This window comes from Corvus kubaryi, unplaced genomic scaffold, assembly GCF_017639235.1.
Source record: "Corvus kubaryi isolate FWS band 111438036 unplaced genomic scaffold, C.kubaryi_AGA036_p1.0 37260, whole genome shotgun sequence".
In the NCBI taxonomy this organism is placed as follows: domain Eukaryota; kingdom Metazoa; phylum Chordata; class Aves; order Passeriformes; family Corvidae; genus Corvus; species Corvus kubaryi.
Genome location: NW_024581077.1, coordinates 8,435,253 through 8,454,985, shown reverse-complemented (window position 1 = coordinate 8,454,985; position 19,733 = coordinate 8,435,253). Strand labels below are relative to the sequence as shown.

General features: G+C 39.4%; 1 protein-coding gene across 3 annotated transcripts in view; it reads left to right on the top strand.

Annotated features, from left to right (window-relative positions):
- The window catches only part of PRMT8 (protein arginine methyltransferase 8), a 58,670-nt gene that overhangs the window by 25,935 nt on the left and 13,002 nt on the right, over window positions 1-19,733 (top strand). For 2 of the 3 annotated variants that reach the window (XM_042024309.1, XM_042024308.1), the window contains 5 exons: window positions 5,963-6,148; window positions 9,183-9,338; window positions 14,305-14,368; window positions 17,487-17,629; window positions 18,022-18,109. In XM_042024309.1, coding sequence (XP_041880243.1) covers window positions 5,963-6,148; window positions 9,183-9,338; window positions 14,305-14,368; window positions 17,487-17,629; window positions 18,022-18,109 — 637 coding nt within the window. The remainder of the gene's footprint in view (window positions 1-5,962; window positions 6,149-9,182; window positions 9,339-14,304; window positions 14,369-17,486; window positions 17,630-18,021; window positions 18,110-19,733) is intronic. The other variant, XM_042024310.1, reaches the window with a different exon arrangement.

Below are 19,733 nucleotides of genomic sequence, written 5' to 3'. Positions count from 1 at the left end.
TTTGTGATACTGAAGACCAGCTTGCATCTTTGACTTTTTGGGGATTTGTACATCTAAGGTATAATCTAATTCCTTGTATGACTGATCAGTCTTGGTTGTTCTGGACAAAGGCTTTATTCTAAATTCAGAACACGCGTCAGTGTTTTCAAAATATTTTTACTATCACCATTACTTATGGATATGATGTCACAGTTGTAATACACTCTACGTTATGATTGTCTGTATAAAGGACAGTGAATTTCCTGCTGATAACAAATGGACAGGTTTGTCTGGGAGAGGTTGACCTGGGATTTCAAACAATCCATGTAGAAAGTTCAGAGCAGAGCTTCACTTCAAAGGAGCTGAACAAGGGGTAGCCTCAAAGCAAGCAGTTTTAAGAATCAATTCTCTCTCCCAATTTTCTTACAGAGTCTGTCTGACTAGATTCAGTTTTAGAGTTTAGATATATTTGCATTTGCATTCAACTCATACTTATGTGCAACTTAAAACAGACTGAGCCTGATTTCCATCAAGCAGAAAGTAGATTTATAGCTGCTGAAGAATTGGCAATTTCATCCTGATTTTGAGACAGCATAAAGCTTCTGCTAAGCAAATATTCTTTACTGGTCTTCGAAGGTCCTAGTTCCTGAAAGCATGTGCCTAATACAGGCATATATAATATCCTTGTTCCCAAACAATTACATCTGTCTGCAATTGGATGTTGGAACTCCTTGATTTCCTGCCATTTTGAATTCCTTGTGAACTTCCCATCCTTAGCATGGAAAGGTTTTCCCATGTGTAGAGGAGCTAGCAAAGCCTTGTTTCCTGCAAGTATGTGCTCTATATGCCCTCAGATCCTAGTTTAGTTCTGAGCAATGCCTAGTCTTCTTCCTACACCTTCACTACTTATCATCCAGTATGGTGAGACTGAAAGCTGCACATTACCCATGTAGCACAAGGCAGGTGGCTTAATAAACCTAGAGCAGGTAGAAAGCATGATAACTGAAATCTAGCTGCTGCAATTTTAGTGGATAATCAAATCAGTTATCCCTCTACCTAATTTCTGGTTTTCAAGAAATGTACCAAAATACAATTGTGTTTGATATTTCTTCTGTCAAATCAGACTGGTTTGGAAAAGCTTGAAAGTTATTCATGGGAGGAATGGGCAAGATACTGTAGAAGCTTCATTTCCTCAGAAAATCAGGTTAGAACTTCTCTGATAATGGATTAGAGTCTTTGCTCTATCCAAAGATCACTTAAGATAAGTCTTGGACAAAGACTTCAAAACAATACAAGGTAAAGGAGTCAAGGGAGGTTTTAACCTGCGTGATGACTGCCAAGAAGTTTTTGTTGAAGCATAAATTTTGGCAGGAGGATATCAAATACCTCTTATATTTGGCTGTGCTTTTATGTCTGCGGCAGGAAGAAGCTGTATTGTTGGAATTGCTATGCTGATATCAATTGATAATCTCTTGCATGCTAGAGGTCTTGATTATTAAATTCAGACCAATGAAAATGGTGTTAGGCATATTCTATTCTAGTAGTTCTGATATAGAAAGCTATCTGGCTCAAAAAGTAAGTAAAATCAACATTTAGATATGATAAAACCTTGTGTTTTAAAGTGAAGACAATGCTGAAATTGAATCATTTTAAACTGTAATTGCATTCTGAATTAGTTTCTTAAGGAAAAGTTAAGCATTTCCCAGAAGAAGGTACAGTTAACCTCTTCAATGTCATAAAAATGCCATAAATAACTAAGAATTTGTCAAGAATAAAACACTGCAGCTTGAACAACAGTATTGCAAGGATTGGAATTTTAACCTCCAGCCCGGTGTCTCCATAGTAATATCGAGAAAGGAGAATTGAAATTCAAGTTTATTTTTACGCTACACACTACAGCTTTTGTCACAAACCTCCTAAAAAATGAATTGTGCACATTTCACCATCTTGTCTCTCTGTAGACAGATGGCTATATCTAAAAGGCTCAAATTTTCAAAAATAGCCCATGATTTTTGAATACCAAGTTCTCTTTTGTATTTTGGGAGTTGTACACCCAGACAGCCTTGTCAGTCCATGTTGGATTAGGTCCAATTTTCAAAGAAGAAATTCAACAGTACCCGTTGATGCACATGGGCAACCCTGTATATCTCAAAGTCACACTGAGGTGCCTATCTATGTTTTAGAAACCTATGTCAGGATGTTGAGTTGAGGTATTTTGAGAAAGAGTGAGAATTACCAGTCTTATTTTTTGGGAGAATTCAAAGCTTTTATAGAAACCAGTCCCGTGCTAGTACATTTGGTCACCTGCAATGTACCAACCTTGTCCACAAAGAAAGAGGAAATAAACTTTATTTAATTTTTAAAGTTAAGGAAAAATTTCCCTAATTTCCTTTGATTTAAATGTTTAAAATGTACACAATAGGTTATCAGTTGCAAAGCAGTGATAGAAAAAGATTCCTTCTCAGATCCTTCAGACTCTCCACCTTTACCTTCAGTAGCAAATGGGAGATGGGAAAATAGAGGGCTGCATGTTTTGCAGTGAAGAATGAATTCTGGAGCAGCTGCTTCCATTCTTTCAGACTTCATCTGCATTAGCAGCAAGCCGGTGTTCTGGAATTGTGTGCAGCTGGACAGAATCCATACATGGGTTCTGCAGAGTTTTTTAGATTTTTTACATTGATGTGAGGCTTGCCCCCAGCCCAGATGCTTTGCCTTTTCAGGTGTTATTCAAAAGATGAGTTGTTCCTCATGTAGGCTGTATATATCTGCTAAGCTTGTAAATCACATCAAGGATTCTTTTCTTTTCCGTAAAGGATACAGGAAGTTGTCTCTCCTTGATAGCTTTTGTCTTAAAAGCATGTTTTCTCCTAAAGCAGTTATACCATATCCCTGAAGCATAGTTGTTTCTTGTTTACAATCTCAGAGCTGTACACCCAAAGACTTTATTGTTCCTGAAACAAATAATAGCTTTCGTTGTAATTATTTATTCTGTAGTTGTCCACTGTGTTTATGTTTTCCCCAGATATTTGTTATCATAGGGCATAAGTCACTCTTGACTGAAATTGTTCGTAGGGTCTATGGAAAGTTATTGACGGACGGATTTCCTGAGCCCCACTCACAAAATTATTCTTATAATTGTGACAGTGTTTTGGAATTCCAGAATTACAGTGCTACAAATGGAAATTTCAGCAGGAGGTATTACTGATGCTGCAAAATCTACATCATTTTAATTCGGAAGGTCTGCATTGTGTTAGTATGCCTAAAACAGAAATGAAGCAGCTCATCTAAGGTCCCTGTGACAGAGTGCTGCTGGCTGAGAAGATCACCACCCCTATTCAGTTTTCTATTGCCTGTTCTGCACGAGGCTGTGATACCCACAGCACAGGATGGACAGTGTGTGACCTATGGTCATTCAGAGCCTAATGTTGGCACACAGCCACCATCAACAGATTTTACCACAGGCTGCTTGGCTACAAACTAAGGCAGGTGAGAAGCAGAAGTAATAGACTTCTAATTCTTCTGCTGTGTGGGATATGTTCTTCCTGGGGGAGATGTAGATGCACAGTTGAGAGCAGTAAGTCTTCAGGTAGTTTGAAAATCTGAAAAGTACTGCTAGTCAAAGGTGCAGTGCTGCCTTAGTAGCTGAATAAAAGTTATCTTGCCATCCCTTGGCCACAGTAATATTCAGTTGCAGACTAGAAAATAATGATGTTAATTCTTTTACAGGAAAGAAATTAATTCAGACAACTTTCCTAGCCTAAGTTGCTGGTTTTAATTTCATTCTGTATCTTTAGTCAGAATAAGCCTTGTTCTCATAACCCTGTCCAGACCCTTCGATGCAGCCAGGAGCAGAACTGATACTGCCTGAGATCCTGGCAGGAGATTCACCTTCAAGACCAGCCTCTTTTCCTGTAGGAAATGCTCTCTGTTGTACAGAAAAGCACATTAAATTTGTAGTTTGACAGCAACAGAAATTAAACCCCCCAGTTTAATTTACGAAAACTGATGTAACTTTTCTCCATTACATAGCTTTTGAGCAATTGCTCATGATGCATGATCTTGTGCCTGGAGACCTTCTTACCTAAGACAGGAACAGAATTCATTGACTGTTTTATTTGGTAATTTATATAATAAAACTTGTGTGTTTTGCTTGTAAAATGATGCAGGGGGTAAGATTTAGGAGAAAAGTGTAAGACCTTATGGATTTCATATTATATTAAAACAAAATTTCAAACACCTACAGTTTAAGTCTTTGTAATCCAGTAGAAAAATACAGAAAGGACTACTGAGAAAGGTAACTGCAAAAATTACATAGGGTGCATGCCAATGAAGAAAAAAGTTAAGATATAACCTCAAGTATGTCATTAAAAGTAGCAGGATTATATTTGAAAAAGTTGAGTATTAAGAGCAACACTTTGACAGAATGAGTTATCAAGGTTTTACTGCTTGCAGTGAACAGACAATGAAGCAATGTCTTAGGAGAAATTACTGCAGATGGACATTTTTGAAACTAGACCAGACAGAAATACAAACCCCAATTGGGAGCAAGTGTATTCTGCGTGGGAGGTGAACTAGGTGAGGTGAACAGGGTGAGATGATAAAGTAAAAAGTGCAAGAAGTAGGAAAGACTTAAAAATAAAGCACTTCTGTATCTTTGGGGATGAAAAATGTTACCGGAGCATAAACCACTTGTATTTATTTTTTAACAGATGGACCAAAGAAACCATCAAAAGATGACACATATAAATCTTCAAATGAACAAGGGTAGAAAATGTGGAGGCTTTTTTCTTTTTTCTTTTTTTTTTTAATTGAAGCAAACTGAACTAGGCTAATTGATGCTATTCAGAGACAGTACAAGGGGTTGATATCTCACAGTCCCAAGCTGCAGAAGACAGCATTAATTTTATGAAAGTAGCGAGGAGAGGCTCAGGCGACTCTGGTCCCCACTGGGAAACTGCTGAGTCTCAAAAAAAAAAAAAAAAAAAAGGTGCGAGAGGATATGATATATTTTAAGTAGGATTGACCTTAGTATGTGAAGTTGTTGACCCATAATTTGCAGGTGACTTTGTGCATAGCCAAAGCTGTAGCATATTGCTCAGTCTTTCTCAGTTTTCAGCGTTTTGCTTCAGGTTAAGGATTCAGGATGTAGATACATACATGGGCTGGACCAGGGTCTGTTTTACCTCATATTTGAAAAACATTTTATCTTCTGTCTTATGTGCTACAGGTATCAAATCTGACCCAAGGGGGTGTGGGCATTCTGTGTCTATCGGAATGTTGGTATTGGGGCTGCAATACGCAACAAAAAATTAAGTGCTGGGGGCCATGATGTGTTGGAAACACATAACTCCTGCATCTCCCAGCAACAGAAAACTACATTAAGGGACCACACATGCCACACAGCTCCGTACAGTGCTCTCTGGACCTGCCGAGAGACTTTCAGATAGGGTCAGGGACTTCCTGACCTTCTCAGACCTAGCTTATCAATACAGACAGGTACCTTACCTGATAAGAATCAGTTGTGAATCCTGTCCTTGTTGGCAACACTGTGGCTGGAATCCTTTGATTATGAGCTCTTCTTTGCAGGGGAACTATTTGTTTATTGCAGCTTGCCTCTCACAAAGCTGTGGCAGTTTGACTGAATAGGACACTAATGGAGAAAACGTAGCTCTTTACTGCCTTGTGTCAATGTTTGCAGAAACCTGCTTCGGCCAACACCAATAATTTGCCATTACTCTGCACTAATTTAGGTATCTGCAGAGAAACATTAAGGAAAAATCCATTGGGGAAATTTTCAAAGACATCAAATACATTAAAGATCCAGGAAGGTAGCCTAAATTTCAGTTATGATGACACCAGGTGTCTTTGGACTTGTTATCTACTAAATTGTTAAAATAATGCCACTAACAATAATATATGTTAGACAGAGAGAGAAATATTTTCTTTTAATGATGCCTCTTAACTATATTCCATGTTCTCCTAGGTTTGCCCTATTCCATCCCAGCCTCCACAGCCTACTGTTGTTCCAAAGCCAGTTCAATCTGTCATACATGTTCCATTACAACCAAGCTGCCCGGGCCGAGGCAAGATGGCAAAGCTCATCAATCCAGAAGAGATGACATCCAGGGATTATTACTTTGATTCCTATGCTCACTTTGGAATTCATGAGGTAATATTTATTTTTGTTTCAGCAATTGTTAAATAACTAATGATATAGTGATAATAATTATTATTTCTTTGATTTATTACTTACTTATCTGTATCCCACTTGCTCGTGATTGTATTCCTCTGCCTTTCCTCAGACAATTGTGTAATCTAGTTAAGTGCCAGAGATATCACCCACTTCTCTAGAGACCTGTACTTAAAACCTCTGTCCCACTTAGATTCTTACATATGAGCTCTCTGCCGAGCTTCTTGTAGCTGTCTGTGCGGTGGTGAACTTCATGAATGCATCAATGCAGTGCATTTATGAGGGCTGCAAACCAGCCCAGCCACAACCATGGACACATCCTGATTGCTGAGTTGGGGATTCTGTTCTCTTGCATGTTTGAGCACAGACATCAGCAGAACAGCTACTCAGCTGACATGAGAAGCCAAGCAGCTTCTTGACTCCTGGCATGTTACTTGAATGCACAGGCTGCATTGATGGGAACATTAAGCCAAATTGCTTCCATTAAATACACTTCTGGAAAGAATTTGAAATACTTGATGGACCATTTACTATCAAAAAGTTGTCTATAAGCGAGTTCTGAAGAAGTTACTTTGCCCTGTTGGTATTTTTGAGATGCAAGAGGATGGGATCTTTAAGAGCAGGATGCAAAAAAACAAATGTGAGATGACTCAGTGCACTCCTCACAAACAGCATAACAAACAATATCTATTTCCATTACTCTCATAATTGTTTGGGGGGGTGTATACATAAAAGTAAGATTTCTATATGCCAATAACATCTTGCCAGTGTAGCATTCAGAAATTCAGTCCAAGAATGGAAGAAGATAGAGAAACAATTGAGTGGGAAGGAGACCTAGGAGAAATTTTGAAGACACATCAGAGACCTTAAACTGAATGGGTCTCCTGATGGAAGGATACAGCCATGTAGGTTGCAGGGAGTGCAGGGAACTCCTTGCTGAGGCTGGGAAGTTGGAGGTTTCCTCCTTGTCTGCAGGAGGTTTGCACTGGTAAAGGATCTGTGTCAACAAGTAAAGGAGCTGCTAGAGGAGGCTGGCAGACTTTGAAGCATCAGGGGCATGAGGAAGAGACTGACTGGATCTTCTCTGAGACCCTGAAGGTACAAGAGCCTAAAACCCCAACTGTAGTGAAAGGAGGGGCATTCAAAGTCTGTACTTACCAGGTTTGGAAGTGGGGACTCCTCTGATGGTGAAGGCTGGAAACTTGTGACTTCTGGTAACAGGAGGGAGGCTCTTGATCCACCTGCAGATCTCTGGTTACAGAATAGGGTCAGTGTTTTCTTTGCAGATGAGGAGCAGGAAGTTCTGTCCAGCAAACCTCCGTCCCTTAGACCAGCCCTTAGAGCCTGCTGCTCTTCTACATAAGCACCAGTGAGACCTGGAGCATAGCAAGTGTCACTGGGCAGCTCCTAGGATGGTGATCAACAGCAAGGTGTGCCAGGTGGATTTTTGACTCAATTCTAACAGTGCAAACAAGGACTTGAGGAGAAGTGCTACCACAGGTCCACAATTGCTTGTGCAGGTGGTGTCAATGACAAGTTTTCAGTTTTTATATCTATGGGACCCTCTTTGAGGATTGAGGTCTGCTAGGAAGAGATGGAATCCACCTGAAAAAACAGGCCAAAAGGCATCAGTATTGACTCTTGGAGAGATACCACTAGTGACTGGCCTCCAGGTGGACTTTGTGCTGCTCCTTACAACATTTTGGGAGCAGCAGTTCAGTCAGGTTTCAGTCCACTGCACTGACCATTTATGTAGTCCATACTTCATCCATTTTTCAATGAGGATGTTATGGGAAACAATGTTGAAAATCTTGCAGAAAATCAAGATAAAACCCATCCACTCCTCTTCCCTCATTCACAAAGCCCATTATTTCACCATAGAAAGATACCAGGTGGTCAGTCATCTCCAAATCCAAAACACTCCCAGTCACCTTCTTGTCCTTAACATGTGTGGAAACAGTTTCCATGGGAGTGTACTCACACCTTTCCAGTGGTGGTGGACTGCTCTTTGCCTGATACCAAACCATGCTTTATGATGATAAAAGTAGCCTTTTATTCATCTGCAGTTATTGAGTACACATAGTGTCCTGCCAAGACAGGTAGGTAAGCAGCTGATACATGTAACAATCCCCTTCATGATTGCCTCAGGCTGCTGGGCAGTGAACTGATCCTTTTCGTCCTGAAATTGAAAAACTCACTTGTCTACTCGCTTAAACTATGAAATTAGGCAGTAGTATAAGCAAACCTTCAGCCTTCTAGACATAACAGAAGCATTTTCAGAAAACTAAAGTGTATGTTGAATGGTCTGCTTCTCTTAAAAATGGCACCTGGGTCTTGGCCTGGATCCTCTTTATTGATATAGTTTGCCTGAAATATATACAAGAGAAGGCAAGGTATCCATGGAATTAAATGCATGTCCTGCTGCTATCAGTGCATCAAAAATCAGCACCGCACAATGACAACTTAAAGTGGTGAGATAGAGGTCTAGGTTATACAGTAGTATCTTCCAGAAATTGGTCAGATAAATGAGTGGATAGAAGAGCAGTGAGGGAGGACCTTACAGTACAGGATTTCTAAGCTCTGCTATGGACTTCTGCCTCACGTTGGGCAAGGCTAATGGCTTATGGAACAATTTCTTTTCTGTTCAAAGTGGAACCACAGAAGGTCCCTCTGCTGAGGCTCTGGGTTGTGCATGATTTAGGTCTGGATTTCTGTACGGCTTCTGCCTATTCCCAAAGCAGTGCTGTGGTTAGAGTACATTCTGGTTGTCAATTGTGAGAGTGAATAGCAGAATAAAATCATACAGGGGACGTCATGCTGCTTCTTAATAATGCAGCTCTAAGTAGCTGGCGTTTTACAGCTGCTTTGATGTGCACACCCCAAAGTACTTGAGAAACCCTTCATGTTGTATATTGATAATGCTTAAATGATAGCAAGGGAATGCATTCAGCAGCAGCATGGAATGCATATAAGCACTTCAAATGGTGACACAATGCTTTTATTTTCATCACAGGAAATGTTAAAAGATGAAGTGCGCACGTTAACCTATAGAAACTCAATGTATCACAATAAACATGTTTTTAAAGATAAGATTGTCCTCGATGTTGGAAGTGGCACAGGAATCCTCTCCATGTTTGCTGCAAAGGCAGGAGCAAAGAAGGTATATGGGGTAAGAAGACTTTCTCTCACATTTTGAATTTGTTTGTGCATTTTGCATGAGAATTTGGCATCATGATTTACCTTTTTTTACTTGTCTTGGTTTGAAATTCTTCTCTCCAAGCTCATCTGGGGCTTGGTTTATAGTGACTTCAGTGGAGTTCTGTTGTAGTCTATGACTTGCACTACTGTGCCTTTTCCAAATTGAAATGCAATGTCTTTTCGGAACTTTTGGAACTTTCGGAACTTTGCGGAACTTTTGGTGATCTGGTACATACCCACATTTCTTCTTGGCTGAAAAAAAATGTTAAAGAGACTCACTCCTACTCAGAGGGGTTAAGGGAACTATCTTGCTTTTTAAATTTTCAAGGTCTGCAACTTTGTAGTCTTGGAAACAAATTTCCTTAATACACTTTTCCCTGCATATTACAACTCAGCAAATTGTGCAAGAAAGCATGTGCATGTTTTCTGTGCCAACAATAACACTTTTCAGAGGCAGAAGGAAATGATTACCTTAAATACATTGAACTTTAGGAGCATGAATGTGCTGTTCTCTGCAGAGAAGTCATTACGGAGAGCATAGATTTGCTTACTAAGTATACTCAAAATTATTTGTACTGACTCTAAAATGACAAACGCAATTTCTTTTTGCTTTGGACTTCTGTTTGCCCTGAAGACACAATGCAACATTGAAAAGGGGAAATAGATATTATTTCTCTGTATACTTCTCTTCAACAAAATTGTTTGCTAAAACTTAATTGGGTACATCTGTGCATTTGAAGACACTGATGTCACTAAGTACCCAAACTGTGCGTCTTTATTACTGGTAGTGATACATGAAATACCATTTCAATTCTCTGGCTTATATTTTCAAAACCCAGTGTTACTTCTGAGTATCTCATCTGAATATCCGACTAGAGCATGAAACTGTAGATGGCTGAAATCAAAAGGTGCTGGAAGAAGTTTCAGAGTTTAAGCCTGAGACTGGCAGCTGGAATGTATTTCCTTGTGAATCAAGTATTATTTATTAATACGATTTATTACCTCAAAGCCTCAGGGAGGATAAACCCGCAGCTTTCTGTGATACAGAAACGCTGGTCTCATGCAAAGATGTTGCAGTGCTCTGGAAGTATAAGCATATACAAAATGATGATGCTGTGCTCCCACCTTCCTATCTCTCAGATCCCTGGCCATATGGTCTTCCTCCCTCCCTTGTGCTGGCACTGATGCTTATCTGATTCTACAGTGAGCCAGCTCACTGGCAGAAAATTCACCAAGTAAAAGAAAAGTAAATACTTTTCCACATGTTTGTTGTTGTTGTTGGGGGGGAGGGGGGTGTGAGGTTGTTTGTTTGTTTGTTTTTTCCTTTGGACTTCTTTACAGTTCAGGCTTTACCTCAGGCTTTTATAAAGCTCAGTGACACACCAGTGCCAGCTCACCCATGGACTGTTCATTGCTAAAGCTGGTGGGTGTGCTATCCATGGAACTTAGCTCTCAGAGGAACTCCCTTAGGTGTGAAACTCTTCTGCTACAGCTGAAGAATTTCAGCCTTCTTGTCAGATGAGCTGTCTCACGGTGAACCCTGTATACAGCAAGCTGCAGAGTGGATTTGTGTTGGACAAGCCGCTATTTCAGAGATCTAGCAGTGGCAATCTTGTAGTCAAATTGAGAATTTATGGTCATATTGGCAAAGACTGCCAATGGAAACAGTGAGTGTTCCATTTAAGAAGCAAACATTTGCCATGAATTATTACATAGAGCTGTGATGTTCCAGTTTCTTCTCTACAGTTAGATGTGATTTTTCAAATAGCATGATGTGGGAACTGTTGACAAATGCAGAGTGTTGGTTTTTCAACCACAGAACTCACTCTCCTCTTACTCACTCTTCTTTGGGTTCAAATTCATCAACCACTCTGTCTGATTCTTCTTATCCCTTCTTATTCACTGTTGGAACTTATTCCTTGCCACTACCTAAGCCAACTGCTAGAATTATCTCTGGGCCTTCAAGAGTTGTAAATCATAGAATCATTAACTTAAAGATGTATCAAGTTGCCCAAGGACATGGCCAGTCCGATTTGGAAAATCTCCAAGGACAGAGACTCTAAATCCTCTCTCAGAACCTCTTCCAGGCCTAAAATCAGCAGGAATTTCCCTTGCCACAGCTCATGATTACTGACTTTTGTCTCGTCCGCGTGCATTTCAGAAAGGAGTTTGCTTTCCCTGCAAGCCCTTTTGGGATACTTTTATATAGCTTTTAGATTGAGGGGGATCTCTTCTACAGCCTGAACAGAACCAGCCCCCTCATTTTCTCTTCTTTCTTCACCTGCTCTGAGCCCTAACCCTTGTGGGAGGGTAACAATATGTCATGAAGTGATGTTCATCTAACCGGGGAGCTGTTGTAAGAAATGTAGAGATAGGATTGGCACATAGCTGTCAGTGCTTGGGAAGGGTCAGTGAAGGACACAAAAATACATAAAATATCCCTTGAAGCCTTGGTTCATCTGCTACATTTAGTCATACAAAATTCAGGACAATCCCTGCAGTAGAACTATCTGAATTCTATGGTATTTTCAGACAAACAAGACAGTGCGGGTAAGAAGGAGTTAAACAGACACAGAAGATGAAGGCTCATGTTAGCTGCTTTGTATAAAAGGTTGGTGATGAGGACACAGCCCAGGGGAAATCTGGGAATCTTGTGACTGTTTGAGGAAGAGACTGCAGTAAGAGAGGAGACATTTGCATCAGTAGATTGAAGCGGAAGTAAAATGAGAGCAGAGGTGAATATACACACACAGAACCAGATACAGTGGAAGCAACTCAAGGGTCCATGCTGGGATCATTACTGGTTAATATCTTCATTAAGGACAAGAGAGAGTGGGATTTGAGTTCACCCTCAGCAGGTTTGCAGATGACAAGAAACTGCATTGTGCAGCTGGTATACTTGAGGGAAAATACGCCACACAGAGGAGTCCTGTCAGGCTTGAGGAGTGGGCCTGTGTCAACCTCATGATTCTCAACATGGCCAAGGAATCAGGGCAATCCTTTGAAGGTCCCTTCAAGCCCAAACCATTATATGATTCTGTGATTATAAACTCAGGTACAGACTTATTTTATTGGAACATGCACTTTTCATAAAATCCAAATGCTTTTCAAAATAGGCCAGATTTGAGCAGATCACTGACTTGAAAGAAAACTGAGAAAAAAAACCTGACAACACCAATTTTTCCTCTGTTTCTTCACCTACAGAATTCAGGGTTGGGGTTTTTTTCTGAAATGAGTTGCTTTTTAAATTAAAATTCAGCCACACTATAGAGTCCAAGTCAAAATGCAGATGAACAGCTTTAGCCACCCTAAAGCAAGTTTATTTTCTGAAATATGTATTCCTTCATGAAACATTGAAGTGTTGGAGTTTTTTATTCTTTTGCTTCTTTGTGAAGGAAGCGGGTTTTTGGAACCTTGTCATCATTCATGAGAGAACTTTTTATTTCTTTGCACCTTTTTCTTTAGAAGGGTTGGAAAGCAACCTCCAAACACCTACATATGCATTCTTTATTTAAAAACCATCCAAAATGGGCAATGTAATTAAAAATGTCAGACAGATATGAATAAAGACAGGGAAAATGAGTATAAGGGCAGTAACTAGAGATGGGGCACACAATCTGTCCAGTTTACAGTAAGGGAGGAACCTGGATGGAGCAAAAGGATGGCCCTCACCTCAAGGTATTTCTTCCTTGAACTCTCTGGACTGGCACTCAGGCTTTCCTTCCCACCAGGCAGTTTTATTTTATGCTCAGGCCACAGAGCCAGACATTTTGAGGAGTGGTTTACATGCACGGGCAAGCTAAGCAGAATTAATGCTTGTGTTCCCATGGGGACTGGGATTGATATTATGACTGCTATTACGTCTGTTTCATGGACAATATAAAAACAATAAAGGATTTTTGTGTCCTTGCACCCGCTGTCCTGCCATCTGTGAGTGCTATCACAGAGGTCAAGCACAATTTAACTTTTAGAGATTAAATGGGATTCACTGGATATATAAACCACTTCATTAGAGATAATATAGTTCTATTTGACGTTCCCATAAGGGAATTAGAGAGACAAGGATTATGCAAAGTAGTATCATCCGTTTAATGCCAAATTTGGAAGAGGTAAATTAGGAACTGATTCAGTGACTACAAGCAACTTAGGCCTTCATGATTTTCAAGGAGCACAAAACCCAGAGAGATCCATGGAATGTAGCTTTTCTCTAAAAGATAGTAAAGGTCATTGCGAACGTGCTTTTATGCTAGTACACAGATTTTACCGAGTTTAAGGGCAAATCTAAAACTAGGAGGTACTCTGTAATTATTTTCCTAGAAAAAGCACTGAACTGGTCAAAGAAAAATCCGTGCAGATCTGGATGTTCTTGTAAAGAGAAAATTTCAGTCATTTCTTATGTGTAAAATGCCTGCATTCTTTTGGAATAGCAGCTTTGCTAAAGATTATGGATTTTTCACATAGAAAACAATTGTTTCTTGGCATAGACCAGTACTGGCATATTTGAATTTTAATATTATTCACAAAGTTTGAACGTATTTTGTTTTAAAATACGTATGGAAATTTAGCACCATCCTAATTCATTCCATTCAGCAGATTTTTGTGGGGGAGGAGGCAATATTCTAAAGTAGTAGGAATAAATTAAATAATATAATTAATAAATTACATACATTTTGTAGGTAGAACCTCTCTTTTTTTTTCACATTTCAACAGTTTTCAAAGCAGTCTTTCCTACAGGAGCCAGTTTAACTCAGACACAGACTGCAATTTAAAAATTAAGATGTCATTAATTATTATCCTCCCCACAGGTTTGATTTACTCTTTATCAATGGTTATATGCTCTGTAGAGTCTTCACTGCCTTCAGTAGATGTTTTTATTCACAGAGCTGAGATCTCTAACAGATAAATTCCTCTTTATCTCGTTTTTCTTTTTTTCCTAGATTGAATGCTCAAGTATATCTGACTACTCAGAAAAAATTATCAAGGCCAACCACTTGGACAACAGTAAGGCATATATAATTTTGTTTTTCTTTCAGGAAAAAGAGAAGATAACAATTTTGCTTTTTCTGATTTATTTATGTTGTGTGTTTTATATGTAAGTGGTAGTTTTGCAGAGTTTACTTAGGTAATTACCAAATTAAACACCTCATTCTAGGCACTACAACAATTCCTCACTGAAATTACTGTTATATCTACATTTATTTCTAGGCTCAGAGATTACAGAAGTTAATAGGACTTACCAATAGGCAGTTCGGTTTAGCAAAGCAGAAGGAAGACCCTATATTAGAACTGAACTTATCAAATTAATTCTGCCATTTGAATTCCACCTTCTCTCTTAAACAGAATAGATGTACAAACACCCATACTGCCATTCAAATTGAAATGATGTTTAAAGTAAAAATTTTTCACTAAGATTTCTGACTCCCAACTTTAAAAAAATACTTCAAAACCTTATCAAAATACACACTCACACAAATGAAAATGTTCAATTCATAAAATAAAAATATCATATAAAACTTCTTTTTTACTTGAAAAGAAAGCTGGTGAAATTTCCAAGGTTGTGGAAATTCTAAATAGAAAAAAACCAACCAACAAAAACCTAGAAGTAACCCCAAGCTACTGAAAACTCTTAGCACAAAATAACCCCCGTCAAGTTCTATTTCATGCCTTCAGTCCTCCTCCAAATCACAGCACACAAGATATCTTTGTAACAACCTAAAAAATCAGTCTTTTTTTAACTGAGGCTGTGAGACAGCTCCTGTTTAAAAGTGCTTTTTTGTGAAGAGCTTGCCTTTGCTGCAGAGCAGGTCATGGCTGGGCTGCACCAAGTGCCCCCGCTTTTTGCTGGGTCTGCGCTGATGCTCTGCCCGCACATGCGCAGGAATGGATTTCTGTTCTGGTTCAGATCTGTTCTAATTTTTATTGCTGTCACTGGCAGTTTCTGACTAACCTCGAGCTCTCTGGGAGGAATATTTATTGCACATCACGGGTGTTCAAGTGTTGTGGTGTGAAACAGCAGTGACGTGGGATATAAGAGGCCAGCCAGTGAATGCAGCTCTTCGTTCAGGAAAAGAAGGAGGCAAAGGACTAGAAAATACTCTTCTCCACAGTAGGGATAAGGCACTAAAGCAGGGAGGTGTGACCTCCTTGGTTGTTCTGAACCTTGGATGCAGAGGCCATATGTTCCCAGAATGGTCTTTCATCCGCTAGAGACACAAATAGCACACCACAAATCAATTTGCATTTGGATTTCCAGCAACAGGAATTGTGTGTGAGGGGACCATTGTCAGAATAAATTAGAAGGTTCCAGTGTGCTCCAGAGGGTGCAGAAGGTATTTATCTCTGCTCCTTCCTCCTGTTTCTACAAGGAGCAAGTCATTGGGAAACCGTGGAGGAAGAAGCAGAGCCCCCTCCCTTTGGCAGGAGATTTGGCAGGACAGGTTCAGCAGCCACCCTGACTGCAGTTTGGTCTCCAAACTGCACACCTGGACCAACATTTACACTTTCACACTCTACACTGACCCACATTCACTTTTATTTCTATGCAGCCAGGTAGTGAGCCAAAGGATCTTGTTGCTCATGGAAAATTTTCTTTCCCCCTCCCACACCCCCCCCCCGGCCGGCCCAAAAGTTGAAATGCAGAGTCAGCAAAAGGGGCTGAACCAAGAGAAAACCCACTGTTTCCAGAAGAGATACATACAATACATCTGGGGACAGCACAGTTTGTTCCCACATGATGCCTTATGAAGTAAAGGGAGGTGGAAGGAACCCGTGCTGCTGCTGCTGCTGCAGCTTACACTGTGACTGTTCTAGGTGTAAACAGGGGGCTTCAAAGTCTGCTGGTGTGTCACTCTGGCAGCTGTCAACAGTGCTAAAATTCACTCCAAAAGAATTGTGGCAGTGAAAGTTCTTGGGAGAAAAGAGAACTAAAGAGAGCTCATGGCTGGAGCTTATAGGCATGAAGAGCTTTCAGTAAAACAACAGATAAACTGTTGAATTACTAACTGTGAAAGAAAGGAGTTTAAATAGCAGCAAAGAGAGGAGAGCTGTGCTCTTTTTCAGTCAGGTTGCTCTTGTCAGCTGATACTTTGTGGTACCCGTCTGAGTCAGAGTGTTCTCAATTTATTAGGGGGCCAGTCTGGATTAAAAATTTGCTACTCAAATGAAGTGGCCACATCTGGTTAGAGTAATACTAGTACTGCATGTATTTGGGAAAGACAAAACCTCCTTTTCCCTGGGCTGAGTTCTAAAAATCACTCAACCCACACTTCCACGCTCAGCCAGCTAACCTAGTTCTAGCTAAATTAAATGAAATTAAATGAAATTAAAATAAATTAACTTTTCCAAAACTGAATGTTGACCATTTCATCAGTAGAAGTTCCTATCATTAAAAATTGCCATTAATTAAGAGTAATAATTTTATCAATTGGTAATGGAAAGTAGAATATTCACCTTATTCCTAAATTTCAAGTGCCTCTGTTACCTTGTCAAGGAAGAATCCAGAACCATGAGACTTTATCCACTGCAACAAACAGTATAAACAGCAGAGAAAAACAAGCTGAAAATTATTTATCACAAGCTGAAAATATATTTGGAAATAAGAAATATTATTTTAAAAGTAGAAATGATTGGTGACTTCTGTAGTGGTCCTAAAACAAAAGTATTTGTTACAACTGAACTAAATATGGCCCACCATTTAAATATTCATGTGTAAACCTGCAGGGATGTTTAAAGGCTTCTAAGTGGATTCTTTGCCTTACTTGGTCAATGATCTAGAAATCTGCCAAATTCCAAAGAGCATTGTAAAATGAGATCATACAGATAACCAGGTAAGGCCTGTTTTTCTGTTGGTTTTAGACATGGTGGGTTTTTTTGTTTGGCCCTTGGATTTTGGGTTGGTTTTTTTTTTCCTTTTATACTGATACTAAAAATTCTATTTATTATACTTACTCTGAATAGTTTTTTAAAAGTGTGAAATGCATTGAGTCACATGGAGTCACCCCTTATCCACAGGCATTCAAGAAGAGAATCATATTGAAAAGGTCAGCCTGACATTCACCAGAAAGGAACTTAGTCAGGTGTTTTATTATGTGAAACGTATTTCTTTGGATTCTCTTTTCAGTAATCACAATATTTAAAGGTAAAGTGGAAGAAGTTGAATTACCTGTGGATCAAGTAGACATCATCATCAGCGAGTGGATGGGTTACTGTCTGTTCTATGAGTCAATGTTAAACACAGTCATCTTCGCACGAGACAAGTGGCTGGTAGGTGCTCTGCATGTCGTGCTCCTTGCTGGGGCAATCATCATTTATTTTCTGACTACAAGCTTTCCCTTCCCTACTGTTGCCATAACAAGACACGGTTACATCTCCAAGTGCCATTTCTTAGGCTTTAACGAGGAGATAACAAAGGGAACCTCAGTGAAAGAGCTTTGCTTTTGATTAAGTGCTGGCTGGCGAAGTTTGCTAGACACTATCTAATGACATTGCCACAGGCTGCAAGAGTGGCTGAGGTTAAAGCTGGTGTGACAATCTGACAGAAAACAATAAAGGCATGCAAGGGGTGCTTGTCTGGTTTTTGTATGTGCAGTTCAAAATGTGATGTCTTTGTCAGGTGAATAGATTACGAGATCCATTTCCCCACAATTCATCAACAGAAACCTGGAGGGCTAATGTTTCCAGACCGAGCTGCTTTGTACGTGGTAGCAATTGAAGACAGACAGTACAAGGACTTCAAAATTCACTGTGAGTAAGCACCTGCCAGCAACCCTTTCCTATGGCTGTTTCACTAAAATATTTCATTCGTAGTAGCCTTCTGTAAGCTCTTTGCAGGCCAGAATTCCAATGTAAATGTGAACTCTGAGAAAATGTTGGTCTGCTGATAAATTCGGGAAATTTGCTGTAATTTCAAGTGCACAAAGGAAAGATGCATGTATAAATTCATTAAGACTTTGCCTTGAGTTATATTAATACCTCTAGATGTATTTAAAATGTGGATTATAGGAGATTCAGTTTTGTTGTTGTTTTGATAAATATATAATCCATCGTAACAGCCACAAAAACCAGTAATATTCTTTTGCCATCCAGGTCCTTATTTTTAGTTTTAACACAACAAAAACATAAAAACAGTAAGATGCAAATAAATTGTAAATGTGAAGAAATAAACCAAGAAAAAAATTGTATCTCCATGATAAGCTTGTCAAGAAGAAAAAACCCCACAATATGTAAAGCTTTTTTTAACACATTTTGTGTGAGAATTTTCAAATTAAAAATAAGGATCAGAAATTTAAATTTTACTTACATGTTAAAAAAGGGTTCTAATTTTATTTTTTTTATACTTCATAGATGCATAAAATTGACTTTTCCTTTGCTTTTTAAATGCTGGGAGGGTTTCCTTGAAGTGTCATTGAATGACACTGCTGTTAGTGACATCTACAAGTGACCCAGTCCAGGCTCCTGCTCCAACCAAGTCAGACTTCACAGTTAAAGCAGGTCACCCACAGGGCCCTGCCCTGCAGTCAGGAGATGGGGATTTCACAGCTCCTCTGAGTGAAGCACCCTTAGGAGTAAACAAGTTTCTAAATATGTAGGCTGACTTCTCCTTGCTGAAACTTGCCTTCATTCCCTCCTCACCTGAAGAGAAGCTGACTTTTTCTTTGTTTCTGTGGCAGTGGACAGCAATTAGATCCCACCATAAGTCTTGCTGTCTCAGGCTAAGCAAAGCCAGTTTTGCTGGACACTCCGTATATCTTAGGATGGGGTTCACATCCATCGCCACCAGATTGTACTGCTGGTTTGTGTTCAACTTGTCCCCACGTCACCCAAATTTGGATTGATTTGATCATAAGATCATAATACTTGTGATCAAACGAACAAGTTTTGCATTATTGCATTCTTCTTTGCCTTTCAACTTTTTTTGATTCTATATATTTTTCAGAGCTGGGCAGTTTCACTTAAAGGTATTTTCCACTGGGAATAAAAAATCTCAAAATTCCTAAGGAGGTTTATTAACCAAAGATAAATGAGAAAGTTTGAGTTAAATTAGTGGGTTCAGACAACCTTTAAATAAAAATGCCTAACTCCTCATTCTTTGCCTCTCACCTCCTCCCAGAAAAGAAGGCTTGGTGTTTCTGTAATCAAATTCAGTGCTAATAAACAGAACTGCCAGTTGGTCAGAATTGCTATTTTGCGTCAAAAGTGAGCCCAGTGCAGTGGGGCAGTGACAAGAATTCTCTGTAGGTGCCAGGAAGGATTATATCTCCTCCTCAAGCACAGTCTAGATTTTTCTCCTCAGTTATGTGATGACCTTGACAGCTAAACTCATTACAAAATGTACAGATTCAAATGGATGTATGAGGCATCCATTCTG